Source organism: Calliphora vicina, chromosome 1, assembly GCF_958450345.1.
Source record: "Calliphora vicina chromosome 1, idCalVici1.1, whole genome shotgun sequence".
Classification (NCBI taxonomy): domain Eukaryota; kingdom Metazoa; phylum Arthropoda; class Insecta; order Diptera; family Calliphoridae; genus Calliphora; species Calliphora vicina.
The window spans coordinates 101,329,962-101,348,744 of NC_088780.1; the positions used below are offsets into that span (position 1 = coordinate 101,329,962).

The window sequence follows — 18,783 nt, forward strand, 5'->3', positions numbered from 1 at the left end:
CAAACAAAGTAGTAAAAAAAAACATGGGTGAAGCCTGATTAATTTGCCAAAGTAATAAATGTATTTTTTGGTTTGGTTCTTTGTAAATGTCTAACATGTAATTAAACACTTAATCACATGATAATGAACAAATGTATGAGTGAATGAGTAGAATTCTCACTCACGAATAAACAAGCAGCCAGTCATTATTTTGTATTCTTATGACAACATATTGTGTTTAAGCTACCTTAAATTCTTTAAGAAAAACAACAAGAAATAAATTTAATTTAATAGAATTTTTATACCCTACAGTGATAATCACGATAAATGGGGATTTGAAGTTCTGTATGTAACAGTTAAAAATATTCATTTAAAAAACAAAAAATTTAACACATTCTTGATCCAAACAAATTTCTAAGTTATGTTCGCTTACTTGTTTGTGTAAAACACACTCACGTAAAAACTACAAACTAGAAATCAATGAAATTTTCACAAAATGTTTGGCATTATCCTAGGCAGTTTGATATTACAAATCAGCAAAATCGTTTATGTATTAAAAAAGTTATGTAGCAAAAAGTAGGACAACCTTGAACAATTTTTAACATCCATGTTAAAACAAGACTAATTATATATAAAGGGTATTTTAAATTCATTAGAGCCGATCATTAAGCATGCTATGTGATTTAGAAATAAATCTTTATCAGCTAAAAAAAAATTTTCAAAAGAATTTTTCCATTTCATGCTAGAATTTACTTGTACTATTTTAACACCCACTCATTTATTTGTCTTCACATATAAATCTTTTTATTTTTAAATTTTTTTGTTTGCTAATATTTTAAATTACTATGAATTCTCCCACACTCTTAACTGCCCTAGTCATGTTGCAAACATGTTTTAAATGACAACTCATATAAAAGAAATCGAAAAAATTCCCTATAAAAAGATGCACCAGTCGCGATGAACTACTCTCAATAGGTAAACAAAAAGTTCAACGCTAAAAAACCAATTACTATTCTATATATTTTCTTTTTTCTCCAACTCCTTTTATTTGCAATATAAAAACCCAAAAAAATGTATTTTATTCCTTTGATTTTTTTAGTTTTTCAGGTTAAATTGAACTGAACTTTAAACTTTTGATTTTTTGGGCTAAACAAACATGTTTACCACCTTTCAATGCTTAAATCGATCTAAGGCATTAGAAAATTCCCTTAGCCCCCCAAAAAATAAACAAATAGAATTTTATTTGTTGGTATAAATCCATGCACGTGTATAAATATATATATTGACTGTTTGGTATGGCAGAAATAAAAAGTTAAGCAAAAAAAAAAATTCTTTATTTTGCCTTTAAGGTATTTTTGTTGTTGCTGAGTTTGTTTGCATATATCAGTTTTTTGTGGCTGTTGGAAATTTTATGTGGCATGTTTTTGCGCATGAGCGCACGCGTCGTGTTATAATCTATTATAAAGGTTATAATATATGTTAGACTTTATTTCTCGTTGGGTTTTTTGTTTATGTTTCTATAACCTTCTTCCTTGAAAATAAAAATGTGAAAGATTTGGTGGCAAAGAATGAAAGAAATTCTAAACAATGGGGTGTTTACCATTATCTGTATAGGAATATGTCTGTATATTGGATTTTAGTTTATTATTGGGTGGTGGGAAAAGTGTTAAATTATTATTTAAATCTAGATAATTTATAATGATTTGGAAAGTATTAATTAATAGTGAAGAGAAAGAAAGTTTTCAAATTATTTACAGAATAAAAATCAACTGCTACACATCGGCCGACTTTGTAAATCTTGTGGTCCTCTGAGAACCAAATGATACTTTTGACAAATTTCCCTATGACAGCCGCACGGTGGCTCATATCTCAATTTCATCGGACAAAAGTCCAACTTTTTGTTAACTCCGATTTAAAAAATTTTAATGCCATTCAATAGTAGACACATTGAAACTAAGGTAGCCAAAAAATTAGATAAAAATATTGTCAATTATGTGCGTGGCATGCTGTTAAAGTTAAATATTTTATATCATTTTATAAAAAATATGATTTTTGTAAATTTGATCAGAAGTAAATTATCATTACTCGCAAACTATTATCGATAATTGGATGATTTTTTTTTTGTTGTGTTGGTAGGATAATGGTGTTTAAGAACTGGTATGAGTTGTCACTGTACCGTTTATACCTGATGTGTTATTAATTTTTTTCTCAGATACTATATTTTAGTCAAATTTGAATTTCAGTGGAATAAAAGTGCTTAGGGTCAAAAGGGGTTAAACAGATTTTACTACCATGAGAAAGGTCAAAGTGTTCTCTTTAAGCTTATATATACTTGTCGACCTGTTTTGACCTGTTTGTTGAACACTTTTTTCATTTGAATGAAATTTCTCCCAAATTTTGTATCTATTTTTATTTTACCTGTTCATATGACTGGCGCAAAGTACAAGTCGCAGTTTTGAAGATATTGCGATAAAATTTGGTTCATACATTTTTTTCGGCCTAAGGGCTGTCATCTCAGCAATCATTGCTGGTTGTAACCCACAACAAATTTTATCAGATTCTTCAATGACGCATTATTGAGATAATCCAGATCTTTAAAGAGATCTGTCTTTGCCGATCAAACAACTTCTGGAAAGTCCACTTTTTATGAAAATTAAGATTGAAATACAAAACGTTAGCATAATTATAAAGTAAGAAAGTATGGTCGGGCAGAGAGAACATATTCTTGTTGAATTCTATATGGATACCAACATTTTTATGAGATTTATGCTCGATAAAGTGATTTTCGAATGTGAGTCTTATATGGGAGCTATGACTAATTATGGACCGATCATCATAAAATTAGGTGATATTACTTCTGCATATATAAAACTTATTCGAAGCGAAATATGTGTAGATACCTATATAAATGAAACATTTATGAGCTATTCCAGTTGGATATTTGTATGGAGCCAGACGGACGGACATCGATTCAGAAACTGATATTAAGGTGGATATTTCGGTATAATGTTCCAATGAGAATTCTAAGACATTTCATGTTGTCATGGTGCCCATATACAAGTTTTTGTCTCTAATTTCAATCTGCAGATCGTATTGTCAGTTAGAGCTTCAACTCTGTCGGTCCAGTTAACAATTTAACTAGTCATCTGGGTGTTGGCCTCTTAAGGTTTAGGATCTCCTTTGTTCTCTTTAAGTTTAGGTTTCCCTTTATAATGTTGGTAGTTCTGTCGGCATATTCATTCCTTCCTTTTGATCATCTTTTAATTTTAGCAGGAATTTAACATTTTCCAGTGTAAATATCAAGGGGACACTGTCTTTCGGGCAACATATAGCTTTCGAGCCAAATGAACTGGTAATCTTTTGAGGCAAAGAACGAATCAGCCAATATCGAATACTCTGTTATAAAGTGAAGCGTAAGAGCGTTCTGCATAGATCCAAACGGGGCACGATTTGTACTATAAAACGGGTAAGGTAAAACTTCCCAACCACTTCACTCTAAATACTTTTTAACAGGTATTGCATCATGTGGCCGAGCGTTGTCATGATGGAATATCACGGTTTCATAAAGCCAATGCTCGCTTCAAACGAATCAGTTCGTAAAATATCATTCGGACAAAATCGTCATTAAAGGTCTCTCGACTTCTATTCGTATTGTGCCCAATTTCCTTGCTTTTGGATGAATCCTGCTGCTCGAAAACGTTTTTAAATTGCTTCTTTAGTAGCTACCAATGATTTTGCCAACTCTTATTGAGTTTTACATCAATCCTCATGGAGGAATGCCTCCGGTTCTTCGTCTACAAACTGGATTTAGCGATCTTTGACTTTCGTCTCAAAATCACCACTTCTGAACCGTACAAACCATCTCTCGCACGTTGAAACCGATGGAACACATTCACCAAAAGCTTTAGTGAGCAATCCGTGTGCTTCAGCGTCACTTCTTTAAAGAAGAAAAACAAAACTTCCCGCATATGACGGTTTGTTGGCACAAAATTCGACATTTTCGAACCAAAAAGAAAACGTGAAAAAGAAAACTCATGTTTAGCTTTATATTTGACTTGATGAAGATTAATTTTTTACATTATTTTGCAGTTACATTTAAAATTGTAAGAGAACTTTTTGCTTGATAGTATCACATTTTCATAGGAATATTTAAATGCTTATTTTAAAATTGTTTGCAAAAATTTAAGTCTTAAACTAGCTTTTGAAATTAGTTGTGATGCCCCTACCCAATAGCTATAAATCTTTTGGGGATCAATTGCATATTATACCGTTATAAATCACATTTTGGATAGATTTCAAACTAACTTGTTCTTGACATTTGTCACCAATACAAAAAAAAACACTTAAAAACACACAAACAACAAAAACAGCCAACTAAACAAGTTTGTTTGTCAACTCTTTTGTTTTTTGCCAGAAATTCAAGTGAACTTTGCTCATCATGCCTATAAATCATTTTTTAAGAACTTTTAAGCAAAGACCTTAGCTTTAGCATAAAGTATTCTTTAATACCACCAGGTATGTTATGTGAAAATTAAATAAAAAACGATTTATTGTCATTAGAATAACAAAAAAAAAAAAAATAAAGAAGATGACATCATCACCCACACACACAAAACATGAATATTCAAAGGGGCAATTACAAGCTGAATTTTAAAGGTATTAAGTTTAAAGCGTAACTTATATTGAATATTAATAAAAATTAGGAAAAATAATAAAAACAGTTAGATAATCTCAAATGTATAGAAGTACAAAACAAAATTTGGGTTTTGTAAAAAATTTCCTTAAATAACAAACAAATTTTTGGTTAAACATTAAGCGACACATTATATCTGTTGGCCTCTCTAATATTTTCTATTATTTGTGGTTTTGGTGTAAAAGTTGGCAAGCAAACCTGAGGAAAATGTTAAAAAAGCCTGCTTTATTGTCTATTTCAGCCATGAAGTTTCCTTTGAGTGGTTTTTTTACATATTGTCTTTCAGCTGCCGTTTAGTTTTTGCGCAACTTTTTTATTTAATTCTGCATTTTTTTCTGCTTAATATGAATAATTTATGAAAACCATGTAAAGATCAAGCTAAAATACAGCAAATATTTAAATTGCATTCATATGTCGCAATACACAAACAAACTAAACCAAGCAACCCAACAACAACAAATTATATAAGTTAAGAAAAATAAAAAAGACACATATTTGTATGACCAGGCCACAAATGTATATTTTTATAGAAACTACTCCCAGTCCGTCCGTTTGGCTGTCTGTCCTTTGTGCATTCTGTCTATCTTGTGTTGTATCTTCTTCATTTTAATACTTCTACCATTTCTATAAACAATTTATGTGTGGCTTTTAAACAAAATCCCTCCTATAAAGGATTATATTTGAAAAAGACAAATTTTTGTTGCTGCTCATTTTTTTATCTTTTGATTTCGATATTTTTTTGGTTTTTGTTGCCTCGTTTGTTTAGCTTTAAACAGTTTTTTGTGCTCAAGTCTTTGTATTTAATATTCTTTTTTTGTGTTTAAATTTCTTGTTCTGTCAGCATTGTGACTCTCTGGGTATTTGTTGAAATGTAAAGTATTATTGATATTCTTTTATTTTATTTTAGTTTTTTTTATAAATTTTATGTGAGTGGTTGGTCGTTTGACTTTCTTGGCTGGTGTTATTATGGTTTTCCGATGTGGCTTCTTATGTGTCGTTTGTAAAATATTGAGTGCGATATTATACATTTGTGTGGCCATTTTAAAAATGCAGCCCATAGCTGTGATGTTTTTTTGTTGCTTTAAATTCAATTGTTTGTTTGTATTTGTAGGAAAAATTTTTAGCTTGACATTTGTTGGGTTTTTTTATGGGCGTTGCAACAATTTGATTTTGGGCTAAATGTAAAAAATTAAATAACTATTTTTAGATTTCTAAAAACTTTATATAAATCTTGTTATATAAAGCTTTTTAGTCAAATAAGCTTTTTTGGTAAAATAAGAGTTTTTCATGTAAACCAGTATTTTATCTCTCTTTAGAGAAACTTTTAATTAAGTTTATTTTGCCTATTTCGGCAAAAAGAACTTTTATTGTGATAAAAGCTTTTTGGAGAAAAAAGCTTTTTTGAAGGAAAAGTTTTTTTTTTGGAAATAAATTTTTGTTTGGAAACTTTTTGTGTGAAAAAAACTATTTCAAAAAAGCTTTTTGCAGAAAAAGTTTTTTTTTATTTTTATTCGAAAATAAATTTTTGTTTCGAAAGAATTGTTTTGTTTTAAACTGCTTAATTAAATAAACAACTTTTATGGAAAAAGCTTTTCTTGTTAAGTAAATTATTTCTACATCGTAAATAACTTTTTGGTAGAAAAAATATTTTTGGAGAAAAAAGTTTTACAGTAAAAAAATGTTTGTGAATAATTTTGTACTAAAGTTTCATTTACCATAAATAGATTGTTCACAATAAATACTTTTGGTTAAAAGCCATTTTCAGAAAAAAAGAACTTTTTTTGTGAAAAAAGTTTTTTTTACTTTGAAATGAATTTGTGGAGAGAATTTTTTTGGTGAAAATAAAAAAAAAAATTTTTGTGAAAAATTGTTTCGTGTAAAGAAGAAGCGTTTTATTGAAATCCAAACTTCTTTTATATTTTTGGTGAAAAAGCTTTTTTTGTAAAAATTTATCTTTTTACTAAAAAATTTTCGTTTTAAAACAAAATTTGTGAAATAATCCTGGTAATTGCTGATAAAATTCTGGTTAATATGAAACTTATTGTGAGAAAAAGTTTTTATTCTGAAAAATAAATTTATGAATTTATGAATTATTTGGTTCGGTTTTATTAAAAATACTTTATGTCGAAAAGCTTTTGTTGTAAATAATAAAAATTAAAGCTTTATTGTGAAAATTTTGATTCTAAAAATATGTGAAAAACTTTTTTATATTTTTGGTGAAAAAGCATTTTTTAACGAAAAAAACTATTTGGCACAAATAGCTTTTTTTGTAAAAATTTTTATTTTTAGTAAAAAAAGCTTTTGTTTTCCCATCCTACAGATTAACACGCAGTGATTTAGAAACTGTAAATTAAAAATTTCAAAATAATGCAAGGTTTGTGAGACTCCTCAAGAGTAGATATAAGCATTCTGAACAAGTATTTGATATTATTGAAAACCTTAGGACTAAAGTATTAATATTTAAAAAAAAAGTGTATCCTATTAATTTTCAATACAACATTTATCATAAAAACCAAAAATTTCATAATTTTTCGTCAAAAGAATTATAAAATTCGATTTAGCATAAAATTCGAACCGATTAAGATATCCTAATAAAATCAGAAACTTATATATTAGATCGACAAGTCTTTTAATCAATAGGTTAAGAACTTTGCCATTGTTTGCGCTTAAATATTGTTAAGACATTTTTAGATAGATTTGAAAGCTTTCTTTTGAAAAATTTATATTTTTAGTAAAAAAAAACTTTTGTTTCAAAACAAAATTTGTGAAATAAGGTAATAAACATTTTGGTGATAAAATCCTGTTAAAAATAAAACTTGTTGTGAGAAAAAGGTTTTGCTTTAAAAGAAATGGAGAGAAAAGTTTTATTCTGAAAAATAAATTTTTGAATCATTTTTTTTTTTTTTTTTAATTTTTAAAAAAATTTATTTGACATACAAATGTATTTGATAATGAAGTTAGACAAAATTTTTTTATTCGTAAATAGATATTTAAAAATTTAAACCTTCAAAAGTCCTGAACCCTTTTTCCTTTAACACGAATTTAAATTAATTTTGAATAAATATTCAACACTTCTCCCCTTAAAACATATTTATGTAAAATTTCTCATAGACAGACAGCTAAACCATAAATATTTCAACTGAACTCATTATTTGTTCAAACTTCAATGTGTTGAAAATAACATCACAAATACAAATGGCATTTTCAAAACACTCTGCTCCTACTATATACCTTAAATGGCCCTTTAAGTTCTTACAACCTTCAAATACAATTCACACACAAATTTTCCAAATTCTTTTAACAAAAAATCCCATGCACACACTTTGGCCAGCAATTGTAATTTAAAATTACACGTACATTTTCCAACCAGAGGCTGAAAGTAAGAAAAACCATAACAATTTGTAAATCAAACTTAATTTTACGTCTAGTACTACTTCAATGGCTCTGCTGGCCCAGCAATAAATAAACAACAACACATATTGTGATGCCTATAAAAGGCTCAGAGGACGGACGTACAACGAACGTATGGGACCACAATGATTAACACAATAACCATTTATGACAACAAACAGCCATCCAAGAGTCCATTGTCATTACAATAAACTGAAAATGAGTGAACTATAAGAATTTAACATTTTCAAAACTGATTAATATTACAGCGAAATTAAATGAAACCAGGAGTATGTACTCTATAATACTTATGAAGGTAACTAGGGGCAACGACAATGGACGATAACGACTACTGCTGATGATGTGTGTTGTTAGTCAATAGATGAAATGAAAGACAATTTTCTGTTCTTTATATAATACCAGCCTTAAAATAAACATTCTTCATTTGATAGTTGTAGTCAAGAGCACTTTTACCTTTTTACTGCTTAGAAATAGGGACATTCTTTATAGACACTAACGTAAGGAGCTGATGAAAACTGAATGCAGTGGAGAAATAAGCTTATGGACAAGCTGTTTAGCAAGGAAAATAATATTGACTGCACACTCTTAAAAATTGGCCCAAAAGTCTGACACAAATTTTATGAATTCTTTAGCTTCCGAAAAGCTATTTAAAAAGCTTTTTGAAAAATAAGTGTTCCACTAAGCTTTTTACAATATTAAAAAAAGCTTTTACTAGAAAAGCTTTTTTCAAAACTTGAGTAAAAAAGTGTTTGCTTAAAAATGTTCAAAAGCTTTTTATTTAAACAGCTTTTTACTACAAACACTTTTTACTACATATATGGACATTTTTACCATATGACCTTCTTAACAAAATAAGTATTTATGCTTCTCAAAAAGGTTTTAGTAAAAAAGCTTTTTACTTAAATAGCTTTTTACTACAAAAACTTTTTACAAAAAAGACTCTCAACTAAAAGCTTTCTCATAAAATATATTTTTTATTCTACTAAAAAGGTTTTTGGAAAAAAAGCTTTTTACTACAAAAACTTTTTACTAAAAGCTTTTTCACAAAATATATTTTTTATTGTACTTTTTTTGCAATAAAGCTTTTCACTAAAAGCTTTTTGTCTAATATACATAATATACAAAATATTAACATTTGTTTTAACATTTCTCTCAGTGTTATTTTCTTCCGCACTACGTAATAAGCCCTTTTCTGTAACAGCCTTTTTATTTACGACTTTTTCTGCGTTCTTGCTGTTCTTTTTGTTTGTTGCACTCATTCAGTTTTGTATGCTGCAAGCATCATCTAACTTTAGCAACAAATTAATTTATGGTAAATGCTGTACATAGAATGTTTAAACTAAACCTATTTTTTTTTTGCTATTGTTGTTGTTTGTTGCTGTTGTCCTTATTGTTGTTAAAGTTTCGTTATTTATTTATCATTTTTTTGCACTCTATTACACAAACATGCTTGATGATTTTATACCATTTAAAGCATGTGTTGCAAGTAAATGAAATGTGGTGAAAAAAATAGTAAGAGTGTTACGAGCGGTTGTGGCGAATCTTTTGTACCCTTCTTATATATTTAAAGTTTTCGATTATGTTCCTTTTAAGCCCAATTTTGGTCCTTTATTTGTTCCGTCCTACTTCCTATTATATAATACCCAGTTAAGTAGTATAAAAATAAGTTTCATCGAGTCCCTAGTAAGAGCCAAAATAGTATTGGTCAAAGCATTCTTGATATTCTACAACTGGTAATTGGGTATGCCAACTCTTTGAGTACCTATTCATCGATCATGTTTGTTGTCGCATCAAAAGATAGTTGAATGTAGCTTCACGCCACAAAATCGCGCAATAAAAGTCTGTGTTTTTTTATTGTCTAAAATTTTGCCAGGACCAAATTTAACTTAGCGACATGGTGGGGTTTAAAGTGGTTTAGGCTGTATAATTTTCGCAGCTGAATGCTGATATTTGGCTGATAGATAACCAAAATTCGATGTCGGTAACACATAATCTGATTTCCGCCCCGTAATGACCTTCCATTCTTTGATGTTTCCATATTCAGTTAGGTCAAGCTTCAGATTAGAATGCTGCTCAATCTTTCGTACTAAAACACAGTGATTTAGAAACTGTAAGTTAAAAATTTCAAAATAACGCAAGGTTTGTGTGTCTTCTAAAAAGTACGTACACAGAGAAAACAGATTCGTGATAGCAACCGCATTTGTTGCCAATCGAATGATTCGGTTGTACACATAGAATTTTTTGAGAGACCATATCCGCTGTCTCGGATGTACACAAAAGTTCCCATGTAGCCGCCATGTAGCCGCCCATAACCTAAAAATCAAACGCTACTGAGATATATCGTGACCTTAGTTCCTCGCAGGCGATCTTAACCTAGAAGATAGATTTTAACAACTGCATCTTATATCTTATATCTTATATCTTATATCTTATATCTTATATCTTATATCTTATATCTTATATCTTATATCTTATATCTTATATCTTATATCTTATATCTTATATCTTATATCTTATATCTTATATCTTATATCTTATATCTTATATCTTATATCTTATATCTTATATCTTATATCTTATATCTTATATCTTATATCTTATATCTTATATCTTATATCTTATATCTTATATCTTATATCTTATATCTTATATCTTATATCTTATATCTTATATCTTATATCTTATATCTTATATCTTATATCTTATATCTTATATCTTATATCTTATATCTTATATCTTATATCTTATATCTTATATCTTATATCTTATATCTTATATCTTATATCTTATATCTTATATCTTATATCTTATATCTTATATCTTATATCTTATATCTTATATCTTATATCTTATATCTTATATCTTATATCTTATATCTTATATCTTATATCTTATATCTTATATCTTATATCTTATATCTTATATCTTATATCTTATATCTTATATCTTGTATCTCAGCCATTTATTGACCACTTTCTCCGATTTGCATAACTAAAATTTACAAAAGCATATCTTATAACAGAATCAACATAACTTTAACCAAGAGATCATTATTTATTTAATCTTCTTTATATCGTGAATGCTACTGATTTGAGTCGTGACGCAAGGATAAAAAGATGCGAGATATAATTCCCTTAGCTTTGATTTTGAACTGCTGATCAAATATGTGAAGAAAGTCATTGAGTATTAACGGTTGAAAACTTCATCAGGTTATTCCGAGATATTGTTGATAAAGTCCGTAGCTTATTTCTCAAGTCTTTATCATAGTTTCTTAAAACTGTATCTATTGGCAAAAAGTAGTTTTCTATGATGCTATTATTACGTTGAGCATTGCAGCATTTTGTGACCATTATTATATGTTGACTTTAGTAATTTACTTTTACATTTTATGTCTACGTGTTGTATGTATTTTTTTCATTATACACTTGATTTAATATTATGTATTTTATTTCAAGTTTTTTTTTCTCTTTTTATTTATTTCTGTTTTATAACTCTGTTTTTACATCGTTTCTATTCATTCCAGAGCACACCAGTGGGTACAACAATATTTCGCAATATTCAGGCCCTGGATAAGGATGCCGGTGTTAATGGCCTGGTAGAGTATTTTATTGTGGAGGGTTCTACAAATACCACAGAAGATGAAAAGATGACAATTGCTGATGGTTATGGCACGTTTGCCATATCATTTCCCCATCAAGGCCAGGTGAGTAGTAGACAAATAAACTAAACAAACATATATGAAATACACATGAAAAGCTCCATAAGAAGAGATTTTCAGATACAGTCAATAATCATGATGATGATGGTGATGAGCTAGAGGTAGTAGCTGGTGATGATAAAGATGATGATGATGATGTACACAACATCATATTTAAGTTTTATGTTCAAGTTCTTATGCCTTTAAACAGATGATTGGCTGTTAGCTTTGCCTACTATTTTTATTTGTCTCCTTTTGTAGTCTACAAATAAATATTGTTTAGAATGATGCTGCTGAAAAAAGGGACAAAATATTGAGAAATGGTAGTGGTAGGCTGTTAAACCTGTTACAAATGTCTTTTAACTGGGCAAATCAATGTGGAAAAGGTAGCAAAGGCTAAAGACAAAAAGCTGATTGTCTTTGAATTGTATGCAAGATGAAAATTAATCAAAATCAATTTGCCATAAAAATAGATCACCCAACATTTGTTGTTGCTAGTAGTAATATTGAAAAATTGTTAAGTAGCTGCCATCACTTAAAACTATGTGTATCTCTGGGAATGAATACTAGAGTAAAATAGTTGTGATGCGTTACTTAATGGCAGCAGCTTCTTTTACAAAAAAAAAATATATAGAAAAACAAATCAATCAATTTCAATTAAATTGATTGAATGTGGAAATAAAAAAGAACCACAGCGTTCTGTTCTTCAGCACATTAACATCTGTCAGATAAGGCCTCAAGAAAAAAAAAGAAGATCTTAAACTACATTTCATTATTAACACCCGGTAATCTATTAAATGAAATCTTTATGGTTAAGAATACAACTGAAAATTATTAGCTTGAAAGTAATAAAGTGTTAACAACATTCCATTTGGCCATAAATAGTTTCTTTGTCTTTTGCTCTTAAAATTGTTGCTCCATCATTCAATTGGAAATTAAGAGATCGAATTGTTATAGATCATTAAACAGTGGAATAAAAGTTCTCTCACACTTTTTCAATTATAGTGTTATTTAATTGGCTTTAAAAATAGTTAAACGAATTTTGCAAAGAATTTTTAAAATAACCTTGAGCTTAACCATTAAATTGTGTTTTAAAAATTGGTGATAATTACAGGCTAGTTCCATTTGAATGTTTAGAGTTTTAAACATTAATTTAATGAACTATTAGCGTAATAAGTTTTTAAGATAAGTTTAACACTATCGTCTAGTCTATCGGGGTAATGAATTAATCGAAGACTGAAATTCGTCCTTACAAACCCGGAACAGCGGAAAATTAAGTGCGACCACAGTTGCCTTACTATATAGTAATAATTCCTGATTGACCAAATAGTCTTAAGCAAATGGGGCATTCCATATCTTAAAAACCTCTCTTCTAAAAAAAATACAGATATTCTCGATCGTTCTTATATCCCTTGAGATCAACACTTAAAAAAAAAACACAAACTGCGAAGCGTTTTGTTTGTCCATACGAAATGTGGATATGAAGCCATCTGAAATAATATTAGTGCTCCTTCTTCTACCTTCTAATTTCCTACAGTAGAAATGATCATAAAATGGCTATAGGTTTTCCACTCCAATGCGAAATGCAACGAAGTCCATTAATAGTTCATTCAAGAGTACATTTATCGGATCCGAAGTTGTAGTATGAATAGCGCTGTGGATACATGTCGAGGCCATTTTCAGTATCATTGGCCATTTTAGTATCATTAGTCGTTGCGACTGCGATCAATAAAACTTTAATTGTACATCGGAGTTTATGGATTGTATTATTCATAAATATAGCGTTGAGTGTGCATAGGAAATGAGGCATTCCAAATCCAGTGGAATCCATAAGTTTTTTCGACTTTCTCCTACAAACGCGGGGCAGCGGAATTAGCAAGATCTTCGTGCATCACTATGGGATAAATGATCTTAAAGTGGCCACAGCTATTACCACTCTATTGCATAATACAACGTAGCCCAGTTACAGTTGATTTAGGAGTACATCTATCGCATCCGAGGTTGTAGTATGAAGAGCCATTTTCTATACCTTTTGCATAATTTTCAGTAGAATTGATTTTGTCGCCAATTGGTCTCAGTTTTAACTATCCTTTAATTGTACGTCGGAAGATAAGGATTACATTATTCATAAATGAAGGGCTAAGTTTGACGTCAGGACACTATGACATTTCGTTTTAATACAACATATATTTTCGCCATCGAGCAGACATCTTCCAGTATCCTGATAACTGCCTTCTGACTCCACTGACATTTGTCTATCTTTCATCAGCATTAATTTTCGCCACCGTTCAGACCTTACTGATAACTGTCCTTTGATCTCCCAAGACGATCGGCTTATTCAGCCTTGGTACAAGCCTGGGTCTGGAAAGTCCACAAGAAACTAGCTGGTTTGGCCTCGACTAACATACACACAGAAAACAGATTCGTGATAGCAACCGAATTTGTTGTCAATCGAATGATTCGGTGGCACACATAGAATTTTTCAGTTCTATCAACAGAAAGTCAGTTGACAAAGAAGAATTTCTGTTAAAGCAACCATACTTTTGTTACCCCTTTTAAAATTTTGTAGCCACAACATTTGGATTTGTCATCCAACGTCTTTTACCACACATTTTGGTTTGTCTTTTGTTATATTTAAAGGGTTTTTCAATAAGAGCGCTACAAACGTTTTTTTAAATAAAACAAAAACGGTTTTGGATATCAATGAAATTCCTTATTTCTGTGAAAGTACGTTCGATGTCATTATGTATGGAACTCGACTTCTTTTGCATGGCCACCACGGACATGCTTGCAGAAGTCCAGATGCTGAACCCTATTTTCGACAGTTTTCAAGCATAAATCGGCCGATACTGCTGCAATTTCACTTTCGATATTCATCAATCGTCGCTGGCTTGTTGGCATAGACCATAGACTTGACGTAGCCTCACAGGATATAGTCTAACGGCGTCAATTCGCACGACCGAGGCGGCCAATTATGAGATAACACGTTCTCCGAACTTGCTTTCCAATAAATTGATTGTGACATTCGCTGTGTGGCTTGTGGTGCCGTCCTGTTGGAACAACATGTCCTCCAAGTCCATATCATCCGCCATCGGCCCATAAACCGCACCAAACTGTAGTTTTTTCGGGATGCAATGATGACTCATGGAGTACGTGTGGATTGCTGTCTGACCAATAACGCATATTTTACTTATTGACGAAGCCATTCAGCCAGAAATTAGCCTCATCGTTGAAGATGATTTTTCGATGAAAATCCGCTCTTAACGGTAGTAAATTTCCGAAGTAAATTTTGAATAATTTCGACCCGTTGTTGGCTTGTATATCTTTCCATCATGAAATAGCAAACCTTACTGAATAGAAATATCAAAAGAGCGGCAAAAAATATGGCGTCGTTTGCTGTCCCTATCGGTCTATTTTTGTAGCGTCCCTGTTGAAAGACCCTTTACTACTAAATGAATCAATTCTTTAGAATAAACTTTGAGGTCATTGTTGTGACCATAATTGTGTTGTGTTAGAGATTTCCCAACAATATACTTCGCTTACATGTCCGATCTATAAGGCGGCCCTGGAATATCAGACAAAGATTTCTACAGATGCTTACAAAATCCTTTAATATTTATCAACTCAAAAAAAATATATTCGGACACAGTCTTGCTCGCCTAGTAACTTTCAAAAATGGCCAGTATTCATTTAAGATTTTTAAAGTACTTTTTTTTACTTTTCACCAATTCTCAATTCTCTAAAAACTAATGTGCTGTGTTTCTATAGCGAACGAGTGTTTTGAGTGGAAATTTTACGTGTATTTTGTGTTTGTTACAATAACAAAACACATGTTAAATTTCCACTCAAAGTACTCGTTCGCTATAGAAAAACAGCACATTAAACTTGTGTGTAAACGAAGTTATAAACATAGATCGAAAACTCTGCTGTCATAGACCTAACTCAGTTGTCAAAAACCTAAGTGGTGAGAATGTATTAGTTAAATATACTATGTGAAAACCAAATTAACACTCGAATGTATGATTATTTTGAGTAATTTTTTAGTTTGAGTTTTTTTCTAGTTTCCGTTCTATGTGTATTTCTCAGAGACCATAACGGTTATAAAAATCCACCTAAACAGTTATTTTTTAACGTGAAAATAAAAGTTCGGATGAAACTGTTAGAGTTTTTTTTACCCCATTACCCGACTTGGGGGCATTTGGCTTCCACAAAACATCTCCATCTTATACGAATTGTTGCAGTTGTTTTTCTTTTTTTTCCGCATATTTCCCATGTAGATTGCACTATCCTAATCATTGGAGTATCGTGCGTCTCCATGTACGATGTTGCCATTAGATCCATTGTTATTGTTTGTATCTGTTTAAACGGTTGTTGTTCCAGCTAAGTAGATGATTGATCTGCTGTAGCGGGTCCTCGGATACATGTATGATGTTGCCATAAGGATTCAATCGATTGTTATTATTGCCTTGTGTCAGTTTCGTTAATCGGTTGTTGTTCCAGCTAAGTAGATGATTGGTCTGCTGTAGCTGGTCTAGGATAATGGTGCTGCCGTCTGTCGTTGCCCAGAAACAACGCCCTCTGTTTATTATTTGTAGTGGTGGAGAACCTTGCTGATTTTTGATTCCTGACCTTTTCCATAATGTTATCCTCTTTTCCAGGTGAAGGAGTGGTCATGGGGCTTCTTGGATGGATTGTTAATTTTAAAAACTCGAAAACCATGATTCAAATTTTTCGTCCTCTGCCAGGGATCGAACCTGGGGTGCTTGGTCTTGTAGGCAAGCACTTTAACCACTACACCATTCCGCTGTGCCACTTTAACCACTACACCATGAGTTTAAATTTTTTGAATAACCGTTATTTAAGGTCCCTGGTATTTTTCTATGGCTATAAACTTTAACGAAGGCCCCATTTTTCGTGCTCACTTTTTATATGACCTAAAAACCATTCTTTCATTATCAAATTTTTTTGACATCTTCCAAAGATTTTGTATAATTTTAAAGATTGCATAACAATATAACAAAGTATAATACCGCTAATGAATTCTTATTTAATACATAACAAAATAATTTATAAATATTTTGTTAACACATAATCTAAAAAAAAACCCACTCAAAACTTTGCGTTGGTGGATTTTTTCAACCCAAAAAAAAGAGACCCAAACTCCTGCTGATCAAGCTATTGACACAGGCGACACTCTGACAATTCAGCTGTAAGCTCTATGTATTTGAAATGATTTTTATTTATTTTTTGTTCATTTCATTTTCAAAAGATTTTTCTATATTTGATAAGCTAATACATCAATCAAATTGTGTGGTTTATGTTTTGACGCTTTTGACAATAAATTCCTTAAATGATTGATGATTGAAGTGTTCATTGCTGCAACAACGACGGTTACACAAACAGCTAGAAAAAAAATGCTAAGACTCACAGCAGCTCCTGTTATACCGCAGAGCCAGTCAATGCCAAAACCATACCATAAGTTAAAGATATCATCATGATTGTTTTTTGATCATTTTCTTCTTGTTGCAATGTGTATTTGTTTGTTAAAAGCCATATATCTTTTCTTTTATATTTGTTGAATTTCTTCCTTTTAACTTTATGTGTTTTTTTTTATTATTTTTTTGTTTCCTTTCAATTTTTTCACAGGTTACTGTTGCTAAAACATTGGATTACGAGAAAATACAACGTTACTATTTGACAATTGTCGCATCGGTAAGTCAAAGTCATGATCATATATAATACATATGTACATATAGAAAATAAACTTTCAAATCAACAAACAATTGTTGTTTAAAGCAGGAAAACTATTTCTTAAGAAAAATGTCTTATTTTGAACCCACTATAAAGAAAACTTATAGACAATTTAACAGTCACTAACAAAATAATACATATTTTTAAAGAATGTAACAAAACAATATGAAATATCCAACATTTTTATAGACACTGTAGCTAGTTAAAGAAACTCAATTGTTTTGCTTTTAGTTCAAGTATCTTTTTTGCCATCAAATCAAGTCAATTCAATGCCAGTAACGTGGTAGCAGCCTTAAATAATCATTGTGCATTTGTTTTTCCATTCTTTGCGTTTTGGTTTACATTGGATTTCTTTTAATTTTTTCTGCTCTGCTCTTTTTCTGTTGGGCTTTTACAAATTCACTTCCTGGATTAATTTGCCATAAAGCAACGCAGAAGCATAAATCTCTGGGTTTATTTAACATTTGTTCTTTTTTTTCTTTTAACACACAAAATTCTATGTGTGTTTTATACCCTTCACCATGAGTGGCAAAGGTAAACATAAGTTTTTCATTCCGTTTGTAATTTCTACATTTTTCATTTGCGATCCCATAAAGTTTATATACACTAGATCGAATTCGATATAGCCATGTCCATCTGACCGTCTGTATGTTGAAATCAACTTTACGTAGCCCCCAAATATCTTACATGCATCAATATATCCTTTATAGTCCCGGTTCGGTTGCTATTTAAAATCAAAAAAATCGGCCTACAAATGGCTGAGATATAAGTAAACAACCACGACTACCTCGGTTTTTGTCATATTTTGTATCTCTATCAGGATTACTAAATTATTAATATAGACAATATCGATATCCAATAATAGATATTTCAAAGACGTATATAACGCCATAGTAATTCGGACCTACAAAGTTCCAAACATTTTTTGAAATATTTTCAATCTTTATCTTAAAGTACTTTGTTGAAGGGTATATAAAATTAGGCTCTGCCGAATATAGCTCTCTTATTTGTTATTTTTTTAGTATTGGGTTCTTCATTGTGGCCACAAACAATTCACTTGCAATCAAACTACAAAATACAGCATCCACAATTGGTGGTACATATGCTTAAGCGCCTTCAGAAGTCAAGTTTTTTTTGGTTTACACAAAACCAATCCTAAATATGGACATTTTTCGACACATGTGTGTATTTCAGAGACATGTGAACAGTGTGGGACTATAAGTTATGAAGGCCCTTAGCAAAAAAAATAACA

The 18,783-nt window shown here is 30.6% G+C and overlaps 1 protein-coding gene across 2 annotated transcripts in view; it reads left to right on the plus strand.

The window, feature by feature from the left end:
* The window catches only part of Cad99C (cadherin-99C), a 287,105-nt gene that overhangs the window by 227,669 nt on the left and 40,653 nt on the right, over positions 1 to 18,783 (plus strand). For both annotated transcript variants that reach the window (XM_065515250.1, XM_065515249.1), the window contains 2 exons: positions 11,607 to 11,786; positions 17,427 to 17,492. In XM_065515250.1, coding sequence (XP_065371322.1) covers positions 11,607 to 11,786; positions 17,427 to 17,492 — 246 coding nt within the window. The remainder of the gene's footprint in view (positions 1 to 11,606; positions 11,787 to 17,426; positions 17,493 to 18,783) is intronic.